General features: G+C 41.6%; 1 protein-coding gene across 2 annotated transcripts; it reads left to right on the top strand.

Moving 5' to 3' along the window:
• The first annotated feature begins 10,492 nt into the window (after positions 1 to 10,492).
• On the top strand, positions 10,493 to 14,257 carry UTP23 (UTP23 small subunit processome component). Of its 2 annotated transcripts, none has more exons than XM_072851995.1 (3): positions 10,493 to 10,741; positions 12,739 to 12,913; positions 13,815 to 14,257. In XM_072851995.1, exons 1-3 carry the CDS (start codon positions 10,554 to 10,556, stop codon positions 14,199 to 14,201), a joined length of 750 nt encoding a protein of 249 aa, XP_072708096.1. In that variant the 5' UTR covers positions 10,493 to 10,553; the 3' UTR covers positions 14,202 to 14,257. The 2 variants fall into 2 exon arrangements, with proteins under 2 accessions (XP_072708096.1, XP_072708097.1); XM_072851996.1 differs by lacking the exon at positions 10,493 to 10,741 and adding an exon at positions 11,522 to 12,094.
• The last annotated feature ends 241 nt before the right edge of the window (positions 14,258 to 14,498 follow it).

Below are 14,498 nucleotides of genomic sequence, written 5' to 3'. Positions count from 1 at the left end.
ACCGGAAGCGATGGCGAGGCCGCGGCGGCGCGCAGGGAAACGGCTCCGGGCGGAAACTACGCGGAAGGGAGGCGCATGCGCGGTGCCGCCGCGGGGTGCCGTGGTGGCGGGGCGGTGGCGGAGCCCCCTCACGGCCCCGGGCGCGCTCCGGGCGGGGTGGAGCGGCCGTCGCTCGGCCTCGCCAGCCGACACGGCGGTCCCAAGCGCATCTGGAGCAGGAGAAACCCTGTGCCTTGTGCAAGGCGCCTGTGGCCATCCCAACGCGCCTGACCTGGGATGGGAGAGGCCGAGGGGGCCTTCCTCTCCACCTTCCTCTCCACGTGCCGGATGGCGCCTGGCAAACCGTTTCTGACAACCTGGGAACCTCAGGCCGTGCATTTCCATGGCTTCCTTGGGCGATTCTGATGCTAACGGTCACGTAAAGTGACAGCTATGCCGCCGGGCCGGGCTTGCCGCAGCCAGTGGGCTGCAGTGAGGGTTCCCCAGCAGGACTGAGGGAGGCTCTGCTCGTGCGGGGGGTTTGCACCTAATAAACCGCTTGACATTGAGGGAGAAGCATGTCCAAGAGACAATAGATTTGAAAGCTCTGGATTTTAGCTTTTAAAAAGCAGACTGCTATGGAGTTATGTGAATATGTGTGTTGAGCATGAATAGCAAGTCATCCGTGCACTGAGAGGGGATGCAAAATCTTAACATTAGATACAAACAAAACCCTGAACTGTCAACTACTCGTTCTCAGGAAAGGGTTTAAGTGTTGTAGGAAACGTTAACTTGATTCTGGTTTGCTGCTCTTTTTTTGTTTGTTTTGGGTTTTTTTTAAGTATTTCAAATCCTACACATTATTCTGAAAAATGAAATGGGCTGTGAAAGGTAGACATAGCAAACACCCCAAAGCTATCCAGACACTATGCCAAATATGTGACCTCATAAAAGTTCACGTGAACCTTTTCAACAATGTAGTTGACGCTAATTTCTAACTGGGGGAGGGGAACGTGTTTACCATCACCAATACAAAGATGCATCTGCATTTTCCAGCAGACACAGACCCAGCATTTGCCTGTTCCTATGAAATGGCCTTACATCACAAGAATATTCCCTACCAGCTGCCTGCATCGGGGCTGGAACAAATTCAAGCAAAGAATCTGGTATAACAATCATCCCCACCAGGCAAACCTAAATGCCACTGATATCACTGACCAGATCTGCATTGAGTCTACCAGGAAACCTAGATACCCAGCTTAGCTAAGAACACCTCGCGACAGATGTCTGAAGTTCGGTGTGATGAATCCCACTGTAGATTTCCTGCTGGGAAAAATCTGTTAAATGGAGATTAAGGGTGAAGTTTAGAATCGCAGCATCACTGAGGTCAAATGTGCCTTGTGCCCCGAAGAGACTGAAGTGTGCGTGTGCAGCGAGATTAGGGCGTTGTTCTAAAAAATAGGTCTGTAGGGAGGCTGATGCAATAGCGACCCAGAGTTTCAAGGCAGCGTGCTGTGGCCAAGGAGCTCAACCATCACGTAGGTGTTGCAAATTTGAGTCCTACCCTTCACAGGTTTCCATGACTGAATGTTGCACTCCCACTGGCATTGCCTTTTGAAGTTTTCCTAGAGAACAAAGTTGGTTGATTCAATATTAATATTTCACTTTGCTGTTATATACACATGCATACCCAGTTTTAATTTACAAATATGATCAAATAGCTTTAATTAAAGAAAACTAAGATTAGGAAACAGTGTTATGGTAATATAGTGGTTTTCAACTTCAGTCCATGGACTGCTGGAGATCTGTGGGCTACTTCAAAGATGCTGCTGAAAGGTATTTAAATAGAAAAAACATGCCTTCTCTTAGTAAATGCGCAGTGCTTTACCACTGGCAAATTCTTAGGGATCTGAAAAGGAATTAAAACTCCTGGGATAAGACGAATGCGCTACATTATTCCTGCCTATCAGTTTTTGAACATAAACTCAATGTAATTTAAAAAGGAAAGGAAAAAAAAAAACCCAAACCCCAAACCAACAAGTAGCTACAGCACAGAACATCAGCATGTTCAAAGAGGTTGCTGTGGGCACCCAAAATAGCCCTATTCGAGGGACTGGCATAGGGCTCACATTACCTAATGCACTGCCAGAATAATTCAGTCAATTTGGTTAATTATGATTAACATGAAAAATGAAGCACAAATATCAACTTTCTACTTTGCAGAACTCAGCAGATCACTGGAGGTAAGAGGCCATAAAAAATTTCACCATTGAAAATACTGAATTCTTGAAAAGGAGGCCATAAAAAGCATGTCAGACTGAAAAATTTTAGTAATATTGCCCAAGCTACTCAGGAAAACCACAAAACAGAAGACTTCCATCACAAAGTATTTTAGAAAATTCAAGCAGTGCAAAAACTCCGTTAATCATTTTTAAATGATACTCTAAAGCAAAAGACAGCTGGAGCCAAGCAAAACCCTTGTATTCCCCAGTCTTGCTTAAGTAAAAGCCTTGGTAGAATTCAGATGTGTCATTTATCTCTACAGCACGGCTGCACCGTACCAATGCTATGAACAGAACTAGTGTTGCTAAAAGGAAATTATCTGATTAAGGGTTCAAAGATGTAATCCCTTCCAAATTGTCAGACTGACTTTACCTTAAGGGCTAAACCAACTTGAATTATGTTTGTGTATGCTGCAGGCTAAGACCATGCACGTGAGTAGTTACCAGAGATCGGCTAACCTGCAATGACTTGTTACCACTTGGTAAATGGGCCGTGTCTGAATTCTGTTTTTCCTCCCTACCCTCTCAGCAATTCCAAATATTTCTAAGCATAATGAACACCTTAATTTCATTATCACAAAGTATAGAGGAATAGGGAAGGATCACTTAGGATATACATATAGCAGTCTGTACTTGTACTGAGACACAACAGCACCCCAAATACAAAGTTGCACTAATAACTACAATTGCCTAAAACAGCATTAATTACCTACAAAAAGAAATTGTTTCCAGTAAAATAATCTCCAAAACTTGGTAGATTCACCTAACACAGACTTAAAATTACCTTGTAATATCTTGCACCCTTACAGAAGTTTCAAGTTCAGAAAAGCGTGGTGTTCTCAAGGAGATGAGGTATTCAGGCTTAAACTTTCAAACGTCAGGAAACACAGGCACTTGGCACATCTCCATACGAAGATATCGCTGACCTTTTTCAGTGTGCCATTATATGTAACACACCTACTCTGCCTTAGCAGGCAGGTGCATTGCTTAAAAATGAAATAAGTATCTAACATCTTTTCTTTGTAAAGTAAGGCTTGTATTGGGAGAACAGTAGTGAATATAAGGCTGTACTTAATCCCTACGTTCAAGCACAAAGCTTATTCCATGTAATTCTGGAAAACCAAATTCTGGTAAAAACTAAAATTCTGGTAAACCAAAAACACATGGTCTCTTTGCTCCTTTTGAAATCCTGTTCTTATTCACAGCATGCCTTTTGATAGTAGCCTCTCACTTACATACCGCTTTCATATCCCATAGGGACAGTGAAAATCCTTATGATGAGAAGGTTCCTCTGTGTCAGTACTATTTGTGGTGGGTTGAACCGGGCCAACAGCCAAACACCCACCCAGCCTCTCGCTCGATCCCCTCTCCCACAGGATGGGGAGAAAACAGAAGAAAGGCAAGAAGACTTGTGAATCAAGTTTCAGAAGCCATGGGACAGACAAGACCTCTTAAATGCTCATTCTTTTCTTTCCTTTGTTTCCAAAAAAAAAAAGGGAGGGGGGGGGCTGGAAGAAGATGTAACAGGGACCCTCAGGTCTCTCCAGTAGACGCAGTTTTGCCAAGTGCATGCTTGTATAACTATATATAACTGTATAGCTAGCTATATTCAGTAGCAGTATAGCTAGTTATATTCAGTAGCACTGCGTGCCATGTGTAGGCAATTCTAAATACTGACTACAGCTTCAGGAAGCAGCATTGTGTATAAATCCTGTGTAATTCAGGGTTTTCAGCCATTTGCATCCTGCTGACTGCAGCATTTTAAGTCTAAAGGAAACAAAATATCCCCTGGTGTATCAACTCCATGTTAAAAAGGTTCTCCCTGATAAACAAGGTAGCACTCTACACCCACTTTTTTCAGATATCACTCATCACTGGTCACCAGATGCAAGTCACTGAAGTCAGGCCCTTTGTATACTTATGTCTACAGCATCTACAGGATTCTGTTTCACTGATAAATAATAATCTTTAGTGTCAGATATTCCAATGCTTACTACTTTACACAGATGAGCTCAATGTGAAAATTTAAGATCAGGCTACATAACTGCATGTGCATTTTGTGCCCAAGAATTTTTACATACCAGTATTTGTCATGAGGCTAATTGTGATTTTAGAAGTTATTGGTGCCAATACTGAAGTCCATTCCACAAGTTTTTCTAATTTTCTTCAAGAGAATCAAAGTGAAGAAATTGGTTTTATTGGATTTTTTTATTAGAAATAGGAAATGGAAAGTAATAAGGTGCAGGAGTGATAGAAAAATGGTAAAGGTGGGAGCTGCAACGGCATAGAAACCCCCAGGGACAAACATCAAATGCAATAAAGGAACTACAGGACCAGAATCTGAGCTTTGAAAACTCAATTTCTTTTCTGTAAGAATGGAGGTTTCAGAGGCCATGCATGGGTTCAGCCATGATCTTAGACAGGCAACCTTTTAGCATTTGCTTGACTAAATGTAAAAGCATTATATTAAAACAAATGGAGCAGCTATTGTGGACAGTAGCATAATAAGGTATTTCTGCACATGAAGGAAATGTTTAAAAATATAAGGTCTTCTCTTGGGGAAGTTTTTTTTTCACTGCTCAACTTTTTCTCTGCTCTTTTCAATAACTGTATTCCAATAAATGTTTTTGGTTACCTTCTATTCTTATCCACTCTTTCTACATTCCAGGTGTTTATAGCTATTTTTTATTATTAATGGATCATTTAGTATAGCATCTCAAAACTTTTAGCATACAACAGGAAGAAAAAAAAATGACATAGGAATTAACAATGAAATTAACTAATTGAAAATGTAGTTGATGAAAAAAGACTGAGACATTTTAAGTGCTAATTTTGGCCTGTAAAACAAAGAAAAGTTATTTGCACAAAGTTATTATATGTTTCTAAGCAGAGCCAGACTCTTGCTATAGTATCAAGTTAGAAAATTATGTAAGCATACAGATTATCCATCATTTATCACCACAATGTAAAGATTCCACTTCTCTGTTCCCAGTTAACTGATTTCTCCCTGAAATCAATGAAAGGGTGAAAAGACACATATAGTATCTCAGGCAACTGAACTGAACTCTCTTGCACAAATCAGAATTTTGGCCATAAACTTAATTTCTTGTCTGAGATAGGCTTCCCACGTAATTTCTCTTTTGATACCAATTTGTTCTGCCTTATCTTCATAATCAACTAATGCGCCTTCTGATTCTTGATGATTCTTGATAGCTTGACACGCAAGCTATCACATGCCGAAGATAACAACCTTCTCTAAGGAGAACAAGAAATGAGGAAACAAATGGAAGTAAGCATACAAAAAATCCAAAATGTTTTATGTCTTCCACCTTCCTGTAATCTCCAAAGTAAAACCATGTAACTGTTTAAAAGAACTAAAATGGACCTGATATATTTACTTTCTATCAGAAATACTAAAAGGGCGAGAGGGATATTCTGCTGAAAATGAGGCAATGGATACTTTCATAGGCACAATAGGAGACAAGATGTGAAGCATCACTCCATTCTTCCGCTCTATCTACCTAGCACATCAGCTATCACATAATCAGTGTTTGCCAAGATATCTTCCTCTCTTCTGCATTCTTCCCACTCCCCAAATTGAACTTACAACGGAAGTCCTGGGTACTCCACGAAGACTTCCTATTTTTCTAGATTATGACACTTTTACATCACTCTTAAGTGCTTCTACAAGCTCTGCAAGTATAGAGGGAGCAGAATGGCAACTAACTAGTGCAGATCTCAATGAACAGTGCAGGGAAGAAAGACTGCTCCGAAAGGACGCCCTTGTGTGTCCTTACAGCAGCATGAAACCAGTTGTTTAACGTGTACATCTTAGAGAACTGCATCAACCAAAAATGCTGCATAAACTATATGGTGTGTATCAGTGATGTGTATCTATCCAGAGAGAGAAAAGATTTAGTTAAATTAGATAAGATCTGATTTTGTTCATCATTCATGTGAATTTGGTTCAAGGTCAAAAAAAGAGAAAAAAGCTGGTATAATATTTGAGAAGCTGTCAAGAATCCCACTGATTATTTTCAGCCCTATAATTTCTTGCAGCTCTAGTAAGAAAGCTAAAGTTGCCTGCAAAACCTTTGTCCTCCAGAACATTCTCAAAGTATTTGCTACTATAAGCAGTCACCTAAAAGCCTGTATAGATATCTGCTGTATAGATATTCTTTTTCTTACCCATGGAAGTCACCAGTATGGAGTGAAACTAAATATCCTAACCACTACGTTAAATGTGTATTTCTTATGATTGATGCACAATTTACAAGATAGTTAATGTGGGACATACTGTGATGGGCAGTTATGGTATTTAAGCCAGAAGTAATTATTCTAACTAAGGATTATGGTATCAGTAGAGCCAGAAAGGTGCAGAAAGCTTTACCATATACAAAATTCTCATCTGCTGAGTTCGTACCAATCCATAAAGAAAAACCAGGGCTTGTCACAGCCATGTTTATTATAAATCCAGATGCTGCATTCCCATGAGATAATAGAAAAATGGGTACTGTAAAAGATTAATGTACGTGATGAAGGCTAAAATTCAAAAGCTCAAAACCAGCCCCAAGGTGATGAAAGGAGGAGCCAGCCATGAATAATAAACGTTCTGACAAATATAATTTAGCATATTAAATGCTGCTGAATCTTATTCTGTGGCCTATACATACCTCAGAAAAATTCAAAAATACACCTAGGAAAATATTTTCAGACACACTGCAACAATGTTTTACTGTCCTGTATTTATTTTAGTTTTCTTTCCAAATGTTCTAATTGGAAACCCTACCCTTTTCTTCTTTGTAAACCAGTTAATTTTTTGTATTTAAGCATGTCTGGTGCTACGACTTATTGGAGATAACCGCAGAGCGCAACATTTGCCCAAAAGCAACACGTTCAGATTAAAACGGTCTGACACAGGACAAATTTGGGAGAATCAGGAGCTGAAATCTTTTTCTTGCTGAGCTACAAGCATTTGCCAAGTGCCAGCTATTAAGGGAAATCTTTGATACTAGGCCTACATCAAAGCTCTTTTGATAGAGAACAGCTTTCACTTCAAGTAATCCACATGTCACAGCAATTTTATGTTCTTTAATTCTACTACTGCATTACCTAGCATCTCAAAACCAAAGCTGAACTCGTATATGCCAAGAGATGGTCTTCTCTGCAAAGAGCTAATACTCTGCTGGAGCAAGTTTTGTGTGCAGTGCAACAGGCAAAGCTGAGTTTCCTATGACGCCTATCATTGCTCAGATCTGGTAAGTTCAGTGTGAACTTACTTTGGATATATAGAAGGTCTCCTTCAGCGTGACACCTTGTTTTCATGAATACTGTATATTTACCCACAAGGTATTAACACTATTGATAAAGTCACAGGAACTGTTTTGTTAGATCAGAACTGTACCCTAGACCATAAGATCCTTAGGCTTATTTTTAAACAATCCGCTCTACGAATTGCTCATGGGAATAGTAAAATAATTGAACTTAAAAGGAAAATGGTCAATTTTATTATATGTAAAATACTGTCAAAACATCAACGAAAATGCTGAAAAAATTATACTTCTCTGCACTGCTATAGTACTCTTACAGACATTACTTTTAACATTTAAAATTTATTAAAAATAAACCTTAAAAGAATGTCATAGAAGTGATACTATTTACAGAATGGTACTGCACGTAGTTTATCATACAATTAATGCTATCTTCTGCACAATGAAGAAGGAGAAATCTGTGCTGTTGTTTTGCCTGCTAGCCAGCCTTCTGAACATATTTCACCATACCAATCGCATTACAACTTGTCTGTGATGATACCATTTACCAAATGAACAGTGAAGGAGTATCTCACCACAATGGTATTTAACACCCTACTCTGGATAATATCTTACTTTGCATTTAGTTCAAAAAGATGACTAGTTCAAGCTCTCATTTACTTGTTTCTCCTTTTTCTCTCCATTCTGTAATAGCAGCTGTTACCATTGCAGATTCCACATTCTAGCTGAGAGTTCCACTTTGAGATGTGCTGGCAAGGTGTTCTTAATAAGGAATAACTGCCTGTCTTTGGGCAGTTAATTTAAAAAAGAAAAAAAAAATCTAATAAGGTTTTATTTTGGAGTCTTGCTGAGTGTTTTTGTCTATTTTTTTAAATAATGAAACTATGAAGTTAGATAGATGAACTGAGACACCACACCAGTATGGGAATACATCGGCCACAGGACTGAAGTTTAATAAAGACCAGTGAATTCAACTTACCACTTAGCTCATAGAATAAGGCATGTATCCTTGTATGTCCATGATAATCATGAGCATGCACAACTATGCCCTGAAGACAGCTGGAAAGAAGGATTTTGAAAGGGTTAAATCCCTGACAATCCCTGACTAAGACCTTACTGTGATACATTGACTTGCATTTTTTTAGTTTCACTTGCATCCTTGTTCTCTTTTGTTCTCTTCCCCTGCAAAGATAGTTTTGGTTACCTGCTGAGCAGAGTTGATGATAGGACATTTCCTGTAACTTCTTACCTGATAAGACTAAACAGGCCTTGAGCAAGCTCGTTAGGCTTCCTAATTATATCACTGATAACAGGAACTCAGGAGGTTTGTGCCCAAGATAAGCACCAAAGAACTACTTTAAATCGACCCCCTTGTAACATTCCAAGGCCAAAAGATTGATGAGCTAATTCAATGACTATATATGGACAAAGGAAGCCCAAAGTTCAACTAACGGACAACGTGAGGAAGACTATGGAAGACCACCGGCAGGGTGAAAGGACCCTAACCCTAATTTTACTGCGCATGCTTGGACTATGTAAATAAATTCCGGGAACTCATCACCATAAAACTGCCCTTTTCAGGAAATCTGATGAATATGTATGATTTTTCTGTATATGAACTGATATGTTGTGCTAACCTGGTGGAGCACTTGTGGCAGAGCGATCCCCAGTACTGCCCAGTGCTGCAATAAAGAATACCTGCTTAATAGTCATCCTGACTATTGAGTCCTGATTTAGGCTTTTCATGGCAACAATTTGCTGACAGAAAAATACTGTCAACAGCAGAGTCATATCCCATGGAAAATACCGTCAGTCACCTGCTCTTCCCACTTTTCATCCTGTAGCCACTTTAAAATATCTTCCCATTTAAACATTTACATTTCTAGAATAGTAATTAAATGCATTATTATTCAGTTTCTTTTAACACTAACTAACCTGCTTGGAAGCAGATGTTTCCCATGTCTATTTGGTAGCAAAAAGACCAATGTGACAGGTGGGCATTTGCTTAAATGACCTTAGAGCAGTCTGACTGATTACAGTGAGCTAACTGGCAGGTAGCTGCAAATTTTTCTTGCAATACAGTTGTCCCTGGCAGAAAGATGTCTGTGTTGTACCTGCACAGCAAGGCAGATGTCTCTAATTATAATTTTGGTGGTGTTAAGAGATCACATCCCTTTGCCTGCCTAAAATGCAGGCACTAAGTTGAGTTTCTTAACTGCCAGATGTCTGGTGTGCTCAGGTTTTCTGGTGAACAGGGAGGAGCTTGTGCAATCTACCTTTCTGAATGACAGCTATTTCCCCAGACTACAGTGAAATTAAATTTTCTATTTGTCATGGAAAAAAAAAGTATGAAAATGTAGAATATATGCTTTCCAACTTTAGTTAATTTTGAACTTTGTGCATATAGAGCTGAAGTTGATTAGTACCTAATACAGGCAAACAAGAAAAGCAGGCATTGAATTAAGCCTAAGGAAAGTATGCTGATGACTGATTGAACGGCACTGACGATGAAGTCTCTGGGACAGGAATTGTAATTTAATCATTGTACCCAGCTAGGAAAAAAAGTATCTTGTGTATTTCTGATCTTGGCTAGCATAGCACCTCCAAACACAGGGTAACAAACTAGTTTTCAGGTAATCGGTGTGAACTACTAGGCGAGTGAGTGGGACGCCTTGCAGGCCTCACGCACGGCGGGCAGACACCACAGCCACGGGGCAGGCACCACAGCCACCGGGCAGGCACCACAGCCACCGGGCCGCGGCCACACCGCAAGCCCAGCCGCGGCGCACGCCAGCCTGGCCGGCGAGGCAAAGGGAGCCAGACACGGGCCGGCAGCGCCCGGGGGCAGAGCGTAACCGCGGGCCTGGCCAGACGGGGAAGGCGGCCATGGCCGCCAGCGCGCTCCCCCAGGCCCCGGCTCCCTCAGCCTCCGGGGGGCGGGGGGCCGGGGCAGGCCCCGCCCCCGCCCCGCTCCGCCGCGGCGGCCGGGCCCGGCGCAGCTTCCGGGGGAACCGGCGGCGCCATGAAGCTGACGCGGCAGAAGCACGCCAAGAAGAACATGGGCTTCTACAAGCACAACTTCCACTTCCGCGAGCCCTTCCAGGTGCTGCTGGACGGCACCTTCTGCCAGGCCGCGCTCCGCAACAAGATCCAGATCCGCGAGCAGCTGCCCGGTTACCTGGACGGCGCCGCGCAGCTCTGCACCACCCGGTAGGGCGCGGGCGGCGCCGGCGCTGCAGCGGCCGCCGGGCAGCCCCAGTGCGCGTGCCCGGCGGAGGGGTGGGCGGACTGGGACCACGGGGGAGCGAGCCGCATGCGCATGCCTGGGGCGCCCGGAGTGGGGAGGGCGCGGGCCGCAGTGCGCATGCGCGCGCGAGTTGGGGGTGGGTGCCCGCCGCCCCTCGGCCTGGCCTCGGCCAGCGCCGGCGGTGGGGTGGGAGCCGTGGAGCTCTGGGCTGGCGTGGTTGTGGGGCCGAGGGCGGCAGCTGTGGTGAGGAGGTAGCGCTGTGGGCTGTAGTTAACTTGCAGAAGGACAGGAGCTTCTTTCAGTACCAGCTGCCTTTCCGAAAATGGCAGAAACTGTTGAGGGATGAGGTGGGGTGGGGGGTAGCCCCGGTGTGTGAGGGCCGTCTGCGTGGGCCTCTTCCCACTGCCTGCGTCTTCTCAGCGAAGTGAGAATAACAGAGGCAAGCTCAGATCTCTTTGGGCAGGGAGGGAGTTACTGCTTGTCTGGAGTTTCAGCCTGCCAGTAAGGGATTGTTTCCCCAAGTAGCTCTTCTCAAGGGAGAACAAGGATGTGCTAGACAAAGGCGTGGAAGTAAAGCATGCACACTAAGTTGCCTTGAAGTTGCCTTTGTTTTTACTTGACTTTGTATATCGCTTAATGTAAAATCTCCCTGACTTGGATTTCTGCAATGACAGAATAGCCAATTGCTCATCATGGAGGCAGGTACTGAAAATAGCAGGAAGATGTATACCCTAGGCTACAAAAATTAAACACTGAGCCATCCTGCAAAGCATACAGAACTGGCCTGTACTTCTAAGCAGTAGAAAGTATCGAGTCATGACCTTAGCTGTGAAAGGTTCAGGAATCACTTTGATCCAAACTGAGTTCCAGTCATGTCTAAATTGCACTTCTTGCTTCCTTGTGTCAGCGACATCTGTGGGTCTTTTTGACCTGTTTTCACTTAGGACAGCTGAATGGACTCACTTTCTCTGCTGTCAGAATGCTTGGTTGGTGAGGCAGCACCTCAATGGCATGACCAGAGCTTCCCTGAGGAAATGAGCTGGCTTGCCGTGAGAGTCTTTACAAAAAGAACAGGCTCAAGTCTCCACAAAGACTGCCCTCAAAGGCTGAACTTTTGTGTCTGGAAAGAAAAATAGTTTTATTTAAGATCTTGCAGTTATTTTGGAAAGAAATGTAAACTAAATAAAAGTTCCAAAGATGTTTTTGGCATGCTCACTTCTGATTAATCACCATGCTACCGTATCCTTGAACCTGTATTTTCAAGCCCATACGTTCCTACCGCTCTCCGCATTTAATAGTAAGACTCAGTGGCCGAAGTAAGTTAAGTTTCGTCTCCTGTTCGTTTCTGAGTATACAAGCTAGCGTCCTCATAGACAGCTACGCTGTCCTGTGTGAACAGCTGCTCTAAGTGCTGCTAAGAGGAGGATTTTAGGTTTGTGTTTTATTGTCTCGCTGGAACGTTGTGGAGCCATAAGCTTCCAGATTTTTAATCATATGGACAATCTTTTTTCTTCTTTTGCTTGAGTTGGTTGGATTCTGATAGCAAGTTTGAAGCAAGGTGATGGACGCCAATACAGAGTTTAACTTGCATGCAGTGATTAATTGGCTTGTGCTAATTCAAGTAATTTTATTTGTTAAGTAGTAGTTCATGTGCTAGGTGATATCCGAACATAAATGTAAGGGCTCTAGCATTGTCACTGATACGAAATATTTTTAAATCATTTAATATAACTTAATGTATATGTATTTAATATAACTTAATGTAACTGGAACCAAGGAAATCTTGCTGATGTCTTCAGAGGGGCTACTGCTTTCGGATTACTGGGTGCCATTTACAAGTCATAGAGCCTGAACAACTGGGCATTGCTCATTCCTAATTAACTCACGTCAACCTTTCGTTGTTGTAAAAAGTGTGTAGTTATTTTCTCCTTTATAAATCACTGTTGGTTTTGGTTTTCAGATGTGTTCTAAAAGAACTGGAATCACTGGGGAAAGCACTGTATGGAGCAAAATTAATTGCCCAAAGATTTCAACTTCGAAACTGTTCTCACCACAAGGATCCTGTGAGTGGTTCGGCCTGTTTACTTTCCATGATTGAAGAAGGCAACCCTCATCACTTCTTTATCGCCACACAGGTAAACGGTCATGGGAAACGTAACTCCATCTCATTTGAAGCGATCCTTTGATACCTAAGGATAAGGAAACCTACAGAAACCTTGATTATGAGATTTTTAAATAGCTTGTGGGAATTAATCTTGTAAAACCTTACTTGCTCTTAAATGTATTTGCCAATTATGAAGTAGGGAATCTTTTGTCTTACTTGAACAGCTAGGTATTTTTACCCTAGAGGGATATTGCTTAGTTTAGCAGAAAATGTAGAAAACATACCGACTACCTGTTGACATGTAAGAAAACAACTGATGAATGTTGATTTGCATATTGCTTGCGTGTGCATCCCCTGCCCTGAACTGTTGCACAGTAGTCTGGAAAGTTAAATTAAGTGTTAAATGACCATATAACTTCAATTTTAAGAAATTTTGGAGGTTTTAACTAAAGAATAAAGGTAGAACTTGTGTACAAATAAGAAAGGCAGGTTTTTTTCTTAGGTGTGTTATTGGGACTGTATGTGTAAATTATATATACTGTATATAAAATGGTTTACAGTAACATTCTGTATACTTATGTAAGATACAAGGAGTTTAAAATGACTTGTTATAGAAGAAATTATCTTACTTCTTGTGGTGTACTACATACCAATGAACTGGGACTTTTTCCTCAAAAAATGCATGTATGCTTATACATGCATGAAAAAAGGAAACGTTAATAAATTTTCCATCAGAAGTACAGCTAATTAGAAGGAGAGAAATTAAAATTTAAATTGCTCTGAAAGGGACTGCCAGGTATATCTGCCAGATTAAGTTTCTTATCTTTTTCATAGTGTAATTTATCTTCATAGTTTTGTATTAGAAGTAGGTGCATTTGAATTGCAAATACCGTTTAATCCCAAAATATTGACTAAAGTGTTTAATTTTACAGGACCAGGATTTAGCAAACAAAGTGAAAAAGAAGGCTGGCGTTCCTCTCCTCTTTATTATTCAGAACACTATGGTGCTAGACAAACCTTCTCCTAAATCTTTGGCATTTGTTCAACAGTTGCAGACAAATCAGCTTGTTCCAGAGCACCAAAAACAAAGTATTGTGCAGCTTAAAGAAAAAGAAGGACTAGCAAAGCAAGAAGGTGAAAAGAGAAGAAAACGTAAAAGGGCAGGCGGCCCCAATCCTCTCAGCTGTCTGAAGAAGAAAAAGAAGAAAACACAGGAGGGTCAGGAGCCTTCTGCTGAAAAGAAAAAAAGAAGAAAAAGAAAGCGAAACAGAGTTAAAGCAGAAGCCATGCAGTCAGTGCAGAAGAATGAAGAAGAATAAACCCATCTTTGTAAACAGTGCAGGACTTGAACATTGTTTGAACTTTGCAAAAAGAAAGATTAATATGCAGTCATGTGAAATCAAGTTGTTAATATTAAAACTTATTTTTATGAGGTGGTACTGCTTATTACTGCATCTCAACATTTGCAGGTTACCATCCTAATAATTTATTCTGCTGTTCAGTAATTGGGTTTGTGACAAAATATTTAGGAACCCTCATGTTTCATTATTCTCTCCAGCATCTTGATTCCCGTCAGAGTTCACAGGATCGGTAGCAATTTTTTAGAAATGCTTCCT

The sequence above is a fragment of the Ciconia boyciana genome, chromosome 2 (assembly GCF_034638445.1).
Source record: "Ciconia boyciana chromosome 2, ASM3463844v1, whole genome shotgun sequence".
In the NCBI taxonomy this organism is placed as follows: domain Eukaryota; kingdom Metazoa; phylum Chordata; class Aves; order Ciconiiformes; family Ciconiidae; genus Ciconia; species Ciconia boyciana.
The sequence above is the reverse complement of the archived record's forward strand: the minus strand, read 5'-3'. Positions and strand labels throughout refer to the sequence as shown.